Source organism: Panthera tigris, chromosome D2 (assembly GCF_018350195.1).
Source record: "Panthera tigris isolate Pti1 chromosome D2, P.tigris_Pti1_mat1.1, whole genome shotgun sequence".
NCBI lineage: Eukaryota > Metazoa > Chordata > Mammalia > Carnivora > Felidae > Panthera > Panthera tigris.
In genome coordinates, this window is record NC_056670.1 from 79345597 (window position 1) to 79364169 (window position 18573).

At 54.6% G+C, this 18573-nt stretch overlaps 1 protein-coding gene across 1 annotated transcript in view; it reads right to left on the reverse strand.

The window, feature by feature from the left end:
- Positions 1-18573, reverse strand: part of FAM53B (family with sequence similarity 53 member B) — a 75239-nt gene that overhangs the window by 50342 nt on the left and 6324 nt on the right. The window contains exons 2-3 of the mRNA XM_007079718.3: positions 17289-17343; positions 3600-4378 (exon numbers count right to left, since the gene is read on the reverse strand). Of these exons, the coding sequence (XP_007079780.2) occupies positions 3600-4378; positions 17289-17343 (834 nt within the window). The remainder of the gene's footprint in view (positions 1-3599; positions 4379-17288; positions 17344-18573) is intronic.

Sequence of the window (18573 nt, forward strand, 5' to 3'; positions counted from 1 at the left end):
CTGCAGCCTCCCCCCCTCCCGCTGCAGGAGCCGCCTGCAGCCTCGCTCGGCATCCCCGTCCGTGCGCTGGGCGCTGAGGTTTTAACAAGACGTGAGCAAAGGCGGACAGGTCTGAAGGCAATCGCTGACCCCCCCGACCCACCGCAGTCCGGCCTCACTGCCCGAGAGGCATCGGCCACTGCCGGCCAGCTGTGCCCAGGGGTGCTGGCCAGGGGCAGGGCGGGGCATCCGGTGAGCTCCCAAGACCATGTCTACCTAGTCCCACGGGCTGCAGACGTGACACAAAACGCTCACACGTGGCCAACCTCCTCTGGCGGAGGTGGTTCCGAATCCGACACCGCTTCACGACCCTCGGCTCTGAGCACGGAGCTCACCGCGGGCCGAGCTGAGCGGCAGGGCAGGCCTCCTCCCCGTTCTCAAAAGGAAAGGACGAGGCAGGAAGAGGAACAAAGAAGGAGAAGTAAATGGCAAGGGCAGAAAAGGGAAGGGAAACACAGAAGGAAAGAGATGGGCAAATGGAGAAAAAAGGGAGTCCTCACAAGGGACTGTGTGCCTCCTGGGGCCATCACCCCCCGTCCCAGTTCTGCCTCTGGAGTCGCCCAGAACGAGCCCACGCCTTCCCTCCCAACATGTGCAGCAGCAACGCCAGGGGCACCCGTCCGCACTCCCTGCGCGCCAGCCGGGGCGCTAGGTCGTGCGTGTACACACAGGCAAGGATACACACACATGCGTTATTTCCCTTATTCTTCCGGCAGAAGCCACAGCAGCTGTGGGGACGATGTGCTTTGCTGCACAGAGATGTCAAGTAATTTGCCCAGGGCTGCCAGCCTTCTGCCCCTCATCTGGACGCCTTCTGATTTGTCGCTGTGCCCCCAGGCCCCAACTGCAGATCCAAAAGTGAACACCATGTTCTAGAAGGACGGCAGTGTCCGCAGGAGGGGCTGGATGGACGAGGCTTCAGGGGCTCTGGGTACCCCCCACCCTTGCTCCAGGCACCCTGACTGATGGCCAGAGAAAAGCTCCTACCTGCTCACCCACACCCCGGGAGGTGTGCCCTGGGCCCGGAAGGCTCCGGCCCCAGTCAGCGCCTCAGGAAGCCGGGGTTTCTCAGAACTCCCCGTACTCCGAGGGTCTAACCGGAAAGGCACTCTGCACCTTTGATGTGACGATCTCATACACCTGGTCCCAGATCTACGCACACAAAGGGGCTCCTTCACAAAAATGCTCAGTTAGAACCCCCTGCCCCCAGAAAAGTGAGTATTTACAAACCAAGATCACAAGACCTACAAAAAAGGGTCCAAGATCTAGGTTGGAGAAACAGAGCAGTGCCGACCCTGGCTACAGGCCTGTCTTTCCATAGATGCGCAGCCCCTGCTCCTGCCCCAGCAGTTACAAATGCTGAGAAAGCCACAGCCCACGGGGGCTGGTATCTGGGCGGTCCCACGTCAGCTGTCACCTGGCCAGGGGCAGGTGTCTGTATACCAGTGACATGCTCAGCTCCTGGGGTTCCCAGGCAGAGGACCCTACACGTTCCAGGCTGGATCCAGGGCTCTCTGCAAAGGCACTGGAGTTGCCCTAGGCCTGGCTTTTAAAAAGGCTCCTGGAAAAGCAAGGCCCACCTCGCGAGGCCATAAATTATACAATGGGGGAGCCAAAGCAGGCAGAGCCCCGCGGAGACAGGACTGGCCGGGGCTCTAGAGGCTTGGTCGGGGTGGCTCGGGGTCCAACCCCAGGGCTCCAGTCGCCCCCTTCTGGCACACACACTTCCCAGGGGCCCCTTCTGCACTTGCCCCGGACTCTGCCCTACCCAGGCCTTGGCTAGAGAAAGGCGGGAGGAATCAGGGCGGCCTCACCGGGATCTTGGAGGCCTGCCTGGAGCCAATGAAGCAATCTACACATCTGGGCACAGCCCCACTGAGCAATAGATGTTCAAACAGTTTCTACCCGAGTGAGGACGGGAAACGTCTCCAGTGACGCCAGTGGTGTTACTCCGACTGGTGGCTAGTAAAATATAATAACACGTGTAAGTTGTTTTTATTACCTATCTAGCTTATTAGGTAATAAAATAAGCTCAACATTAAAAACTTCACTGAAGCCATTTATCGCACCCAGAACTCAGGGCTCTGGGTTTCCTTCAGAAGTCACCCAAATCTGTCACCTTTCCAGCCTCTTTACCTATTTAAATTTCTCCAGAGAAGGAAAATTCCACTCGCGTGTCCAACACTGATGAATGTGTTCGGCCGTTGTCTAGCTAGTAAAGCAAAACATGTCCACGACTTAGGAAAAAGAAAGGGACACACCTGGGGGCAGCGATGGAAGAAATGGAAACTGGAAAATGAGGGCAGAGGATGGAGGTTTCTTCCCCAACATGGGGGAGGCAGAGTCTGTCACGAGCCTGTCCTCCAGCTGCCCCGGGCCATGGCCGGGCTCTGGAGCCAACAGCCAGACAGTCTGGACTCTGGGGCAAGGCGCCTGCTCAAGACTAGAGACACCTGCCCCTCTTCTTTTTGTGGGCCGGGGGAGGGGAGGGCAGGTATCTCTAGGCTGGGAGGGGGTCTAGAGAAGAGAAGGAAATGCCACCGACAGAAGCGGCATTTTTACTCTAAAGCAAAAGGAGGTCCGGCTGAAAAAGCAGCCCTGGGCACTGAAGGAAGGCCGTCAGGTCCAAGAGGAGCCGCCACGAGGCTGCCTGCCCAGAAGTGGCCACGGGCTGCATGAGCGAGGCCAGCCGGTCTGGGTCCCCTCACACCCAGCGGCGACCGATGCTTCCACAACAACACAAGAGGAAGGGGAATCCATGGCACGCAGCGCAGGACCTCCTAGACACAGGACACAGACTGCATCCCACCCCCCACCCATCCTTCCCCGGGCCTCACTGTCAAACTCACAACCTCAGGCCTCCTCGGGAAGAACCAGACGCAGGGGGCACTCAGGCTCAGAGACTGCCCTAAAGACAGAATATTAACTCCCAAGTTCATCTCGTTCGAATCAACACCCGCGATCAGTGTTAGCACGAGGCAGGGCTCCAAGACACAGAGGATAAAGTGCACGGGCGGGCGCGTGTGGCCGGAGGCCTCGCCTACGGTGAACGGCGAGGCGGACGGAGGTGGCACAGAGGACAGCAATCACAGCGTCTTGATGGTCTCACGTTGTTGACAGTTTAATCCCTCACCCTCTAAAACCATTACCCACAGTCCTGACCCCAGGACCAGCCTAATCCGAGGGACAACGAGTCCTGGCCTGTGCTACAGGGACGGGGTTTCAGGCACAGAGGCTCCAGCGAGGTGCCGGAAGGGGATCACCAGTGCCGGGTGACAACGGCCTGCCCCCGTAACGCCTCGCCTCCCGCCATCTGCCTGCCCCTGTACCGCCAGCACTGTGTTCACAGGGAAAGAGCATTTCTGACTTTTCTGATTTTAAAGACACTAAAATTAAAAACCGAACTTGGTATCATCGTTCTTCGAAGAGGATTTTAAAAAACAGGGGAAGAACCCACTGCTGGGCCCCACGCATCTGCCTGGGATGGGCCAGGAGCAGCAGAGGCGCCCACGAGCACCCGGGTGCTCCCGCGGGGCCTCCCGTGTGGCCGGGGCTCTTACCTGTGCCATCTTAGCAAGGTCTAGGGAAGGCCTCTGCTCCTGCACCTCCTCTGGGCGCCGCCGCTTGACGCCGACCTTCTTGTCGTTAAGGACGCACGGCTGGGAGCGGCTTCGGGACAGCCCGCTGGAGCGCCTGGCCAGCTCTGGTGTTGAGGCAGGTGTGCTGTTGGCTGAGGGTGGACAGTACTCCGCAAAGGAAAACTGCTCGTGCGAGCAGGAGAAGGACCGCTGCATGTCGAGCCGGCCGCCTCCCACGGGGGTCGGGTCAGGGCTCCAGATGTCGCCTGCCTGTCCACAGGTGGCCGAGCCCGGCGCCCCTTGGCAGGGCTGACCTCCAAAGCGGTGGTGGAACCCTGCCTGGTCATAGGGCGAGGAGAGCGCATTGGCCCGGGAGGGGAGGCTGAAACTAGAGCTTCTCTGCATGGTGCTGAAGCCGTTGGAATAGCGCTGGACGCTGCCCCCGCTGTAACAGCGTCTCTTCTCCACCGGAGTCCAGACTTTGGAGCCCAAGGGCCTCCACGATGTCCGGCAGCTGGACATTTCATCGGAGAAGGACAGTGACCGGCACTGGCGTTTGCTGGGGGGTGCTGAGGGGTTCCCGTTGTGGTCGCTGAGGCTGAGGTCTTTGATCAGGTTGGTCACCGCGCAGGCGGTCGCTGCCTCCCGGTGCCACAGAGCGCCGTCCTGACACTTCTCGGGCAGGCACTCCCAGATGCTGGCGCTCGGCTGCTCGATCTGAAGAGGGCATTTCCTGTCCAGGTCTCGCCATCTGTCATTTTCTGGTTCAGAAATGACAAAGAGAAAACAGGATTTGAGAAGGCCTCCATGCCAGCCCTCTGCCTCCTCACCAAGAGTTCATCTTAAACAGGATTCTAGAGCCAGGAAGGCTCTAACTGTGTAGACGAGAAACTGAGGCTCGGAGAGGGGACGGGAATCCCAGAGTTTTGCATCAGGAGCAGAGCAAGCCTGGGCTGCACGTACCACACACTCCCCACCGCCCGCCGGCCTCCTGGTATAGCTTCCTTCCCAAAAGTCCGTACTGCCTCCCAGGAAAGTCCAAAACAACAGTTTTCACCCAAACGCCTTCCCATTTTATAGATGGGAAATCGACCTGCCCCACCCCTCCCCTGGCCTGCAGCGTCAGGGCAGTATGTTTGTTACGGTCTCTCCCAGTGCTTGGCTGCTCTGGGGCTGGGACTCAATGCCCTGGCAGAAGACCAAAGAGGAGTCTTTTGCTAAGCGGGAGGGTCAAGGTCGAATTGGAGGGTGGGTACTGCCAGGTTAGTTCATCTGAATTCCATCTCGAGAATACTTGCTGACGATAGAAACTGGAAATTGATTTATGCCTCCACCACCATGCTCTTCAACATCAATGTCATCACCAATAGCCGCCAATCATAGAGCACTCTCCTTGTGTTCACCTGATTTCTCACGGCATCGAGGACACTTAAAGCCGTTAAAATCTGGGGGCGCCTGGGTGGCTCAGTCGGTTAAGCACTGACTTCAGCTCGGGTCATGATCTCACGGTTCACGAGTTCCAGCCCCGCGTCAGGCTCTGTGGTGACAGCTCAGAGCCTGGCGCCTGTTTCGGATTCTGTCTCTCTCTGTCTCTCGCTCTCTCAGCCCCTCCCCCACTCATGCTCTGTCTCTCAAAAATAAATAAACGTTAAATTTTTTTTTTGTTTTAAACCATCAAAATCTGTAGGAGCATGTCTTGGGCTGCACAGACTTAAGGGTACAATTGAAACTTACATATTCAGGCCTCTGCTTGAACACATGAATAAAGAAGCTACCTCCCCACCCCCACCCCCAACTAGGAAATGCTGACTTTGCACTTGAACCTTTATTTTAGTGAAATATTCAGGACCTATTTGTTGTTTTTCTACTATAGAATCAGGCACTGTGCTGAGAATTTTAGGAGGGCAGGCACAAATACACCTGATACAATTCTGGTGTTCAAGTTCATAACACAAAAGCAGAGTTAAGAAATACGTTGTGCTTCCAGGGATCAACATATTGGCAAGGTTCTGGCTTTCTTGACACACGTTTATAAACTGTACACACAGGAATATACAGAAAACTACGGCTTGAGTCGTTCAGCCTGTAGAAGGACGGACGTAAAACCGGAAATGACATTCGGGTAGGGGTTCGATGCTCACCGATTCTCACAGCACTGCAGTCAGTTACTCCCACGGGGGAGCAGATATCCCCCTGGCCGCTGTAACCCACAAGGCTCCCTGTGCACCATCACTGCCCAAGTGGGGAGACAGAGGCTGGAGGAAGTTGAGTGAGCGGCCCGGGGCCACACAAATGACCGCAGCCTGGCCCAACCCAGAGCCCTGTTCTTTTCACTACACTGCAGCGCTGAGGGGAAGGAACCACAGGGAGCCCGACATCGGCCCTGCCCTCCACGAGTTTAGGAGTCATACAGGGTGGACCATCCACTCAGAAAACCACGGCGAAACCCACAGGAGTGCACCAGTCTGCAAGGACCACACAGGGTGCAACCCCTAGGCCCAGATCCCCACCACTTAGGCCACTTCTCAAAGGACACAGACAGACATCAAAGGACAGACCCTGGGCTGAGTGTCGGTAGCTACTGGACAGGCTCAAAGGGAATTGACCAGTGAGGCCCAAAAGGAGGCTCACGCGCCCAAGATAAGCCAAATTAGGGCTAAATGTGACACTCTCATCTAGGGTGCCCTGCCACAGTTATGAGACACGTCTAAGGGGTTGGGACCCTGTGCAGGGGACGTGGGAGGAACCGGCCAGAGGCCATTCCCACAAGGGGGCCTCAGAAGCTGGAGACGCGGGGGAGAGATTTTCCAGAAGCCCAGACCAGTTGGGACCAAACCAGGCCAGTCACCAAATGTTCAATTCACGTCCCTCTCCGTATCCTCCTGGGCCCCGGTGCACAAGTCTCCATACATGGCCCGTTCACTAAATTTGACAAATTATCACCATGAATCAATCGCCTTTGTGCAAGTAGCATTTATGTTGTTCGAAATAAGTCTTCACTGCCCACTGTCCCTGGAGCAGCCACTATTCTTTTAAACCAGTTTCGATTTGACATTTGTTAGCAGTTGAAAGATCAGTAAACTAATAATAAAGGAAAATTATCTGTTATCTGCTTTGCAAAAAGAAGAGTTACCCTCAGAACCAAGTGAAGATTTGCGTGTCATGATGTTCTGCAAAGTGACACGAGTGACAGCGGAACGGGAGCCACAACTGAAACGCCCTCCAGGCGGGGCTGGTGACATAAACCAGGGAGGAAGACAGAGCATGAAAACAGGACCGTTTCAGAGAATGCTAATGATGTAATTCCAAACCTGAAAACAACAGGGCAGAAAAACCATATGGATATAGCAGGATTCCTATTTTGTCAAATATGTATGTTATCTGTGAAGATTAAGAGAAAATAAACCAAAATGTTCACAGTCGAATGAGAGATAGCTACATTCTCTATAAGGACAAATCTATTGCCAAAAGTGTGGGGGATGTGGCCACCAAGCCCACTGGTGCGGGCCCGGGGTCACGGCCAGGGCCTATGATCCCAGCCTCCTCTGGGTTTGGTCCTTCGGTCTTTTAGGGAGTTCTCTTACGATAACACTGGCCACCAACTTCTCTTTGGAGACAGGGCCCGGAGGCATCAGGTGGGTCAGGAATGCGACCAACTGAGGAAGGACCCAGGGAGCCCAGCCACAGAGCAGCGGGGGCCCCAACATGGAGCCACAGTAGCCCTGCTTAAGGAACCCAAGGCTCAACACAGACTGCCTCTGTTCGAGGCCTTGGGAAACCCGTGAAATTAAAAAGAATTGATCCCATTCTCAGAGGAAACTACTTTCTATTCCATTTTAATTTCACTGCGCTGGAACTTTCCCATCTCCAGGGAAGTCATGAGAAGTAAGGGGACTTGGGAGTCAATTAAGCAGAACATTCGGTCCCTCTCATCTGACAGCACCATTCCTCCCCCATGGCCACCTCGTGATCTTGGTGCATCCTGACAGGATGCACGGGCCTCCCCATTCCAGGCTCACCTCCTCACTGCCTCCAGAGAACTTCTCGGGGCCCATGCCTAGCATGGTCTGACCCCAGGCAGTTGCCCATGCATGGCCTTGCAGAAAGAAGGCGAACGTTTTAGACTGGCATCCCGATCCCGTCTCCCCAGTTCACCCTGCTCTAGACACCCTGAACTTCCTGTGACATCAGACAAGAAGCAGGCACAGTCGAAACCATCTTCAAGGACCCCTGAAAGAGCCCGTAAAGCACCCTCCCCCTCGTTTGTGGACACAGCCCAGAGAGTAGTTCTTACGTACCAGCTACCCTTAATAAAGCGGGAGTTTAGTGAAGCAGCCTCAGGAATGGGCACAGGGAACTTCTGTGAGAGGAGGTAGGTGCCCCAACTGCGTTCAGGGTCCCTCTCGAATCCCCGGCGGGGACCGGGTCGGATGGCTAGCGCTAGCGTGCTCCTGTTTGCCTGGGGGAACCACTCCGCTCCGTTTCAAGAGTAACCTTCTGTGACCCTAACGGTAAGATTTCCTCGTTGAAATGATTAAGGCTCGGTTCTTAACTGGGTCCACGGGTCAAACGTGAGCACGATGTGTCTGCAATGAATCTACAGTTTCCCCCCCTCCCAAACATCAGCTCTTTCACGCCCTTGCGCCTTTGCAAAGGCCTGGACTCTTCTCCTCCTGCCTTCATCCTTCCAGCAAGGGGCTCTTTCTAGTCCAGAAGAGCCAACTCCACATCACCTTCTCTGTAGATATGCCTTCTCCGTATTAGCCACTAGGCGCCCACAGCTCCGTCTGACTTTCAATCTTCCGGCCCAGACGTTGACTGAACCCTAATTATCTGTTTACGTGCCTGCTTCCACTGAGCCACAGGCTGTCAAGCACAGACCCAGCATGGCCGCCCAGGGCCCGGCACGGAGCCCGGCACACCGCAGACCTCAGCCGGTGGCGGCGGGTGCAGGAAGGAACGGACAGTGTGCCGGAAAGCGGCAGAGCCGGCTGTGGGGGTTCACTTGGCCTCAGTGGTCTTTTATCCTTGGTCAGGGAGGCACAGGCTGGGCTCCGAGTTCAACTTCCCACTTTACCGAGGCCGCGGATAGCTGCATGGGAAGCGGCCAGGAGTCTGGTTAGCGCTACGATGTCTGGGATTCTCTGGAAACACCACGCACTGCCCAACGTGGAGCACTGCTTCTGTGCCTCAACAGCAGCCAGGGGGCCACCTGGTCTGTCTGAGGGACAGATAGTATTTAAAAAAAATTTTTTTTTCATATTTATTTATTTTTGAGACAGAGAGAGACAGAGCATGAACAGGGGAGGGTCAGAGAGAGAGGGAGACACAGAATCTGAAACAGGCTCCAGCCTCTGAGCTGTCAGCACAGAGCCCGACATGGGGCTCGAACCCACGGACCGTGAGATCATGACCTGAGCCGAAGTCGGACGCTTAACCGACTGAGCCACCCAGGCGCCCCGGGACAGATAGTATTTTAACGGTTACTATTTTTATCACTTGAAGAAGTATAACATAAGAAAAGTAAAGACAATGGAGGCTATGTTTAGCCTTTGTGTTTTCCCCCTTCACTCAAGGAACATAAAGCGATTTGCTGGGTCAGGTCATCAGACAAAAGAAACAGGAATAGAAGCCACTTTTTAATGGCAAACCGCCCTGAGCTTCTGGCCCTGACGTCACACTGTACAAAAAGGACCTCAGGAGGGCTCTGAGGAGAGGACACCGGATGCCCCCGCCCCTCCATTCAATATGACTCTGCACAAACAACTGTAACTCTTTCAAAAGCGACCAGGGCCACGGACCTGGGGAGTCCACTGAGCAGGGGTCACTTGGGAGGGTGGGACGGGTATGGACACGGGTTTGAGTCTCAGCTCTGCAGAGTTACTTAATCTCTCAGGGCCTCAGTTTCCTCATGTGTAAAATGAGAGTGACAGACAGTGATGCCCTCGCAGAGCTATTTTCAGAACCAAACAGTTGCTTGGAACAAGGCCCGCGAGGGCACTGCGGGCTCTGCTCCTACCGCTGAGGCTCAGCTCTCCGGCAACTGGGCACCAAGCACTGTTGGGAGTGCCGGAGTGGCAACCTGTAGGCTCTATGGCAGGATTTCCTCCGTGTGGCTTGGGACCCCCTGCAGGAGCATCCCTTGGGGTGTTACAGTGCAATTCCTAGGCCCAGTCCCTTTCTCAGGAAACAATCTCTAGAGGGGAGGAGTCTGCATTTAAGTAAGCTCCTCTACGTCCGGCTTCGGCTCAGGTCATGATCTCACGGTTGGTGGGTTCGAGCCCCGCGTCGGGCTCTGTGCTGACAGCTCAGAGCCTGGAGCCGCTTCGGATTCTGTGTCTCCCTCTCTCTCGGCCCATTCCCTGCTCGCTCTGTCTGTCTCTGTCTCTCTCTCTCAAAAATAAGTAAACATTAAAAAAAAATTTTAAATAAGTTCCTCAGGTTATTTTGTGGCAAAATTGCTGAGAACTGCTCCTACAGGCTACTCGGGGACCTGGGTTCTCAAACACCTTTGTCAGAGTGGCAGCCACACCCAGGAAGCTTCTAGAGGGTTGACCAGTCCAGCCTCTACAAATCTGAATTCAGAACACCATTAAAAGTTGGTGTTCTGCTGTTTGTTTTCAGACAGGAAGTCGAACTACAGACAAGGAAAACTTTTACCCTTCAAGTACTTAGAGGGCCCTTTCCCGCAGGAGGGGGTGGGGGCCCCAAGTTGCACAGCAGGCCCTGGATGGAGATGGAGAGCCGCTGGAAGAGGCCTGGGAAACCAGGGGAAGAGTCTGAGGCCGCTCACCTTCTCCCTGGGACACGCTGACGCCAGGCCTCTGGTGGATGTGGGCACAGCACAAAGGCACCAGCCACATACGCTCTATGCAGTCCTCATTACGTCAACCTTCAGCAGCATCTAAAGCTCCTCTGTGCCCTGGTGAGCCATCTTCACAAGTTGGGGATGACTCACAGGGGAGTGTGTGTGTGTGTAAGGTAAACGCACACCAGGCTCTACCTCGAGACGGGAGGACAAACCACACAAACTTACACAAAAGCATACAAACCATCCGGTTCTCTCACTGCGACCTCCACGGGGTCTTTCAGAGCCGAGGCTTGATGTCCGAGCCTGAAGTTTCTGGAAGACTACCACCACCTCAGCCGATGCTCACACACATGGGAACAAAACCCCAGGTCCCCCAGCCCCACTCACAAGGCCCCAGTCCAACCACGCCCAGACTAAGGAGGGCAGAAGGCTGCTGGGTACGCAGATCTAGAGCTCAAAGAAAGAAAACACTCGGAGGAACACAAATAGCATTTGACTTCAAATGTTCTTGTTTCCATTTCTACCCTTGAACTTGAAGGAAAATTCTCAAGGGCCCAGATTCTTAGGGGCCTATGGCCTTCTTAGGTTCAAGAGATAGAGGAGATTTACGGCCCTGGGTATCTGTGTGCTGTGTTTTATAGGCTGCCTTATGGTGACATAACCACAGCAGAATGTGGTTTCTAGAAAAGGTTAAGCACCTGAAGCAGAGACCCAAGATATAAGATTCTTGTAGCCTCCCAGGCCTGGGTAACAGGCCTCCAGCCAGATCAAGACTGGCTGACTCATTCTTGGATTTCACACCTATCTGCTTGTGCTGACGATGTGCTGTCTCCCCAGCCCTGTGGGTTGGGTTGTGCTAACTTAGCCTCGGGGCTGCAAGGACTCTACCCTTGATTTCGGGGTAGAAGTTCTCACCAACCCTTTCAATGGGAAACTGGAGAGGTGTCCTTCTGAAGACAGCGTTACTAAGTCCGTCCCACAAAAAGAACACAGGGGGAAGACATGCCCCAATGAGACGTGCACGGTCCCACAATGGGGTCGCTGATTTTCAAACGAACTTCTAGAGCCCCCTGCCAACTGGAGTGCCTCTTTCTCCGTGTCATCAGGATGGAGACAGATTTAATTCAAGGCTGTGTCAGGAAGAAAACGTTCTTGGGCTTTGCCTGACTGGGCCCCATCCTCTGGATGTGCCCTCTTGAGTGCGATGAATCATAAAATGTCAGCTGTATCTTGGGTTCAGGCACACTGACACAGGACACCAAGCTCCTCGGCCAAGGCATGAGGACAGGGATTAGGACAGCTGGAGAGAACACTCCAGCAGCTCCATCAAGGGAAGCAAGAAGGCTGGCCTGAGGGGCTCTAGGAGAAGCGAGGCAGCTGGTAACCTTCAGAGTGGCGACCAGGGCCCTGCCCTCCCCAGCTGGGTAGGACGGCCCATGGCGGCCACCGCAGCTTCTGGGAAGCCTCTGCTCTTACAAAAAGAGGCTTGGTGGGATCCCCAAACAAGACAGTGCAGAGGGGTAAAAACCATACCAGACTGAGCACCCGTCTGTATGGGGCAGGGAGCACTGAGGCCCTGTGATGGCCCATTCAGCTCTGACCCAGACCTCCAGCCCCACCCCTGGCTTCCAGGGGCATTCAGAAATATGCACGGAGCCAGGATTCCCAATGGCAACAAAAACTGTGAAGGGACAGAAAGGTCACTTTTAACCATCATCTCCTTTAGATCCCCATCCTGGTTGTGGGTACATAAACAGCATGGCACACGGGCACCTGCTTGCGATTCATCTCTAAATTGATGTGCCCGGCAAAGCTGAGAGCCATTACACAGGGGAGAACTATTCAGAGAACTCAACAAACTGCATATTGATTGTTAACTAACATCCCCCTGGGACCTTTGCTGAGGCGGAGAGAGCGCGTAAGCATACATCCCAAGCACAACTCAACCATGAGGCACCGCGGCATTCCCAGGCTTGCGGGTGGAGAAAGGGAGCTTCAGAAGAGCATCACGCCTCAACCACGGACGCACAGCGAGCCAACGGCAGGGTCTGCAATCCCCAGGCCGTGCTCTTGCAGTTGGGCCAGGCTGCCCCAAACTTGACCACCCTCCTACCTGGCAATGCACCGTGGTGGGTGGTGCCCAGTGAGCCTGGCAGTTGTCTTCCCCTGCCCTCTGGCACCACTGTGGGCCCCCTCCCCGCCCCAAGGCAGGCCAGCCTGGGCGAGAAGGCAGCCGGGGAGGCTCCCTCCTCACTGGTCACCGTGAACAGCTGTCATGTGCCAACCACACTTTGCACCCACTTCCGGTCTGTACTTTATTCCAGAAACACCGTCTGAAACCAATAAATGGTGCGAGGAACCATTCAGAGCACTCTGCACGGACAAACCTGAAGCTATTTGAGGGAGTGAAAACTCACACGTGTACCGATGATAAATAAAAACCAATAACAAAGAGAAAGCAAACTTCAGAAAAATCACACATCTGCATAGTCATATATGGATGTGCTTTTAAAAATGAACACGAAGCTCTCTCTAGCCGATTTTGGTTGATCGTCTGTTTCTTATGGGAGGCTCTGGTCCAATGATCGGATTCCAAATGGCTACCTCTGAGAGAGACAGAAGCAGCGGCAGAGACCAGAAACGGGCCTGAGCCACTCAGGTGCCATTACCGTTGTCCATTTCGTCTCAGTCCTCTGCCGGTTCTAGGAAATCTAAAATGCCCCACCTCCGAGTGCCGGCTTTTGCACCCGAGGTGCAACCCCACTCCACTTCCAGCAACGAACAGTGGTGGAGGTAAAAGACCAAAAGCTATCAAATCTCAACGTGGAATCTTCCAGTCCCACGCGGCTCAGCACAGCCAACTGGTTTACCCTGTAGAAATTAACACGGAGAGTGCCCCCGGGAACAACCCTTTCATGTACAGAGTAGACTTTAACAGCCGAGTAATTAAACACAGAAAGTAAGGGCTTATAATTAAAATGCTGACAAACCTGAACCAGAGTGGCACAAGTAAGGGCTGCTATCATATTTTTACAATTCCCTTTTATACATAATGCATGATCCTTCTGCTCAAGTTTCTCTATGTTCTCTGCCTGTGAAATAATTTACATTAATAAATAATTTATTACCATAACTCCTAAAGTAATTATGGGTTTCCTTGCAATTTTTTTTTTTTTAAGCATACGAATTGTTTTGTTCTCTGTTCGTTGACTTGTATTTACACGACTTTTCCTAGTGGCCTTTTTGCAATAATTGGTATTGCGTTCGCTTTCTCACATATTATTTGATTTCCAGGCCTCTCCTCGCCTGAGTGGTGAGGAAAAGGGAATATGTAGTGTCCATTGTCCCTGCAATACAGGATTCAGTTAATGGGTGCAATTAGCCAAGGGTGGTGAATGGAGGCTGCTCTCATCCCACTTGCCCTGTTTCACCAAAAGATTAAACTGATACACGTGTGCCCCTGGGTCAGCGTGAAGAAGCATCTCCCACGGCGAACAACAGAGGACCTGGGGGGGAGCCGTGTTGGAAGGATTCGCGTAGAGCCCCCGCCTCTCCAAGCACACGGCGATCCTCTCAGGGGCGGCCGAGCCCCTTTCTCCACCCGCTGGAAGTCATGGCCGGCAGCAAGCGCTGGCCCGCCTGCCAGGCCAGCTGACCAGCAGGCGGCCCACACCCACGAAGCTGCCACCTGACCAAGGTTTCCTGTGTTGAGAACACAATAACCGGGCACGTACACAGCTCTTCCCCACAGAAGCCGCTCGCAGAGGAAATTCCAGTTCAGCAAAGAAAGTGTCCTCGGGACGGTACGGGAGGTGAGAAGGGAAGCCATGGGGCAAAACACAGTCTCTGCTAGGAGGAGCCCTTCCGGGACCAGGCGGGGCTCACAACCTAGTAAGGAGCACGGGGCCCTGGTGCAGAGCAGGCCGGGCGGTGGCCTGGCTCCACTCTGCCCTGCTCTTCTCTCTCCCCCGCTTTGGACAAGCACAAAACCACTTCTTTGTACCAAGTTCCCAAACTTGGTGTGGGGGGGTGGGGGTGGGGGGGAGCGAAAGCTGGGGAGGCGCCCATAAGCCAGCTCATAACAACATAAAGTACTTAAAAAAAGAACACATACTGTTGCGAGCACTTGATCATATTAGTGAGGCATTTTATCTAAGTGGGTGCAGAGGAGGCCGAACAACTTGAAAGGGTGGTTTTTTAAGAGGAAGCAAAAAGGCCACTGCACTCCCCACCCTAATGCCCTGGCCTGGGTTTTCTTAAGAATGCTTAGGAAACTCAAACTCGCACTGGCTTCCAGCTAGGACCCTTGCATGGGGGCTCAGGAGGAGGGAAATGCCCTGAGTCACAGGGCCAAGCTGTCCCCAGCAATCACAGGAGAAGTCCACCGATCAGGGCCAGACAGGGGGTTCGGTGATTAGAGTAACAGGACATTTTGTCTTGGCTGAGTACTGTCCAGCCCTGGAAAGGCTCAAAACCCTCTTGAGAAGTCCGGCTGGACCCAGAGTGCTATTAAAAAGCAGGCAGGCCTAAAGTGAAATCTCACTCCCTGGGATGCTCCCCCGCAACCAAGTTCACGTCGCAGGGTGAGGCCACACCTCGATTCGCCGGTTAAAGCGGGCAGGAGCGGTCACCTGAGCTAGCACCCGCACACAGGCACGGGCGGCCTCAGACTGTTGACACTCCACCTGCACGAGTGCCCGGAAATGGGATGAGGGCGGGAGGGGCTGAGCCGGCACCTCCTGTGTGCTGCTGTCCCTTTAAATCTCACCAAGAACTACAATCTGCAAGATGAGGGGACCGAGGCTCAGGAAGATGGGCTGAATTCCCTGTTCCTCCAGACTCCACTAGACAGAAGCCCCCTTCCCCTGCCCAGGGCAGGGGCAGACTTACTCTATCTCTGTGCCAAGTGCCTGACACTTAGTAGGTACTCAATAAACATCTAACGGAACACGTCCCTGAAATGTACCGTGAATGCACACTTCAGATGGGTCAGGGTCTCCCCAAATCGAGGAGGGGTGGTCAACAGAAAGACGGGCACGTGGGAGAGAGAGCAGCCGAGGAGAAGGCCAGGAGGACTCTGGAGACCCCCGCGCCTGGCTGCTCCTCTGCTGCCTGGCAGTGCCCTGGAACCAGCCTAGGTCAGGTACGAGTGGCCTCGAAATAAAGACCCACGTCTCCACAGCCCCGTGTACTAGCCTGGCCCAGTTGACAGCTGAAATCCAGGCGGGGCTGAGGGGCTGAGCGCCCAGGTGCCTCTCTCTCCTTCCTGGCAGGACAAAGGCAGGCAGTTCAACCACAGCACAACTGAGTCCAGCCCATGAAGCAGGCGGTGAGGCAAGCTTCCGAGCCATGTGGCTAAGTGACTGAGGGTTTGTTGAAAGCCGTTAACCACCAACGAGGTGCTCAATCAAGCCCCATGTGGGGGACAGGTTTCAGAAGTGTGTCACATGGGTAAACCGAGGCCAGGTGATCTCCCTGTTTCTATTTCCTTCGGGTGGCAGCATGAAGAGGGCCACCTGGGCTCTCCCACAGGGCTGTGGCTTATGACTGAGGGAAAAAAAAAAAACAAAAAACCAATCTTCCTTCTCCCCCAGCCTGGGTCCAGCTCTGCCAAGGGAGCTTGGTCACCTCACTAGGCCTTGGTTTCCCCAGGTGTGAACTGAGCATCCCCACCCGCCCCACACCGAAGCTGCTGCAGAATCCCGGAGACCCTGCAAAGTCAGGAGCCTGGAGCTCACTGTTAACTGTCCACCCTCGTCACCCCACCTACGGGGACGGAGCCTAAAGAAGAAAAAGAAAAAACCCTGTGCACAGAGTCAAAGGCTGAAGGCCTGAAGTGGTCACCTATCTCGGAGGCTTGGTTTCTGCCTCAACGCAAACCTCACAGAAACGCATGTGGCAAGGTGTCCCCACAGGGGGCAGGAGTCACGGAGACACGGTGAAAGGAGGGATCGTGCTCGGTCATTGGGAGCACAGAAAAAAAATCAATATAATCAATGCAGTCATCCCCTCTGCCCCCTTGTAAAAAAAAAAGTAATTCACACTCCCATGGGCACAGGGGACTGAGACAACCTTTCTGGAAAGCAAGTCAACAATATGAAGCAAGACCCTTAAAAACGTTCCTGCCTTCTGGCCTCTCTATTCCACTCCTGGGAACTCCTAAGGAATAATCCTGAAGGCAGACAAAAAGACAAAGACTTCGACGCTTAGTCACTGTTAATCACAACGGCAAATAAAACAACCATGCCGCCCAACAGCCAAGAAATAGTCACAACGTTAAATACATATTGATACACAATTCAGTACTACAGACTCCTTAAACCAGCGTGGAACCGATAAATTTAATGCAATGCGGGAATGACGGTAACTACAACTCAGTGAAACAAAGAAAAGCAAAACTTCTTCGTATCTAATTTTATATAATCCGGTGTTCATCGTGGCTACGTAAAAAAACTCACAGGACATAAAAACACACCAAAATATTAATAGGAGTTATCACTGGGTTTTGGGGGGCTAGGAGAGATATTCGTCTTATACTCTACACTGGGGTACGTTTTCCGAATTAAAAAAAAAAAAAAAAAAAAAGAACGTGGTTACCTTAAAAACCAGACAGAAACACTCAACGTTACAGTTGGAGACGACATTTGCAAAGCACACACAAGCGCCCGTCCACTCACTCGGCCCCGCAGCCCGGGCGCCACTCCGGCACCACTGGGGTCAGAACGGGGTGGCAGAGTCCCCACTCTGCTCTCTGCGCCCGTGTCCATGTCCGGAAAGGGCTTCCAACGTCTCACCTGGAGGACTCAGGCCCTGGCGGAAGGACTAGAGAAGCACTCTTCACGGCCACCTTGGTTACTCACCCATAATTCCACAAGAGAAAAGTGTCGGTCCTTGACTCATCTTCTTTGGCGTGTGCTGAAAACAACCAGAAAAGCTATTCACTCTTCGCGTCATAAGAAGCACGTTTGCACATGACCCTGCACTGATCCCTTGCTAAAGTCACAGTTAAAGGGGTAACTGCCTCTTGCCAACGTCAGATTAGGGGACGGAGACAAAAGTGTTACGAGAGGCAACATCGGCCTGTAATCACACCCGGACTCCGCGTCCAAAGTCTCCAGTGAGCTACGGAGGCCGTCAAGTTAATGGCTTCAAAAACACACAAGAAAGCCCCATGGCTTCTGACGCTCGGGGACTGGGCCGTGTGAGTGACACAGACGAGGTGTGATACACACGGTTCCCCAAGCCGGGCTGCAGAGAGGCCTCCCCACAGCCCAGGCTGGGAGAAGAGGGGGCCTCTCGATGACAGGAAGAGCCCCCAGTGAGGAGCACAGGCCCATCTGTCACCCTCGGCTCCTTCTCTCCACCCCCCCTCCCCGCCCCGAGACACCAGAACAGCTCTTCCTCCTCTACACAGAAGCATCAGGTAAACCTCAGGAGGGTGGCCCTTCGCCGTGCGAGCTGCTTTGCCGCAACAAAGAGGCCCCCCCCCGGGCACCCTCTCTGAACTGAAACAGAAACTCGAAGGTGTTATTTGGTCACAGCAAAGAGCTATGCCTTTCAGACTCCTTGGCACGGTATTCCGACGGCTTCCCTTTCCACTGGGAGCATCGTGCGTCTCCCCTCACACCGCACACCCACCCTCAACAAAATGCCACGGCCGCTGGGAGAGAAACGGGCCACTGGGGCCTCCACGAGAACCCCAAGACGGGACACTGCTCCGCGGCTACACGGTAACCTGAGCACGGAACGTTCCGGGCTCCCCTGTGCCGGCTGCGGCGGGGGTCAGGCGGCCTATTCTGACCTCTGGTGAGGAGGAGACCGTGCCCACCGGGGCCCCAGAAAGAAGGCCCCGCCTCAAGCATTCCTACGACTCCTTCCCTCCTCCTTCCGCCCGTCACCCACTCGTAAGTACTGGAAATTATTCACACGCAGGCTGCACGAGGGGACTGACCACGTGATGGGGAAAGAAGCTCTCGGCCCCAGAGGAGTCGGCCCGTCCAAGAGAACTCCATCTTCTGGGAGGAGCCCCAAGCAACAGGGACACGCAGGCTTCCAGGCTGAGAAGAGGGCGGGAACCCAGGCCTTGGTGCCTTAAGGGCCACAAGGCTGAGAGGGAGCTGACTAGGAAAGACCTGGCCCCACCCA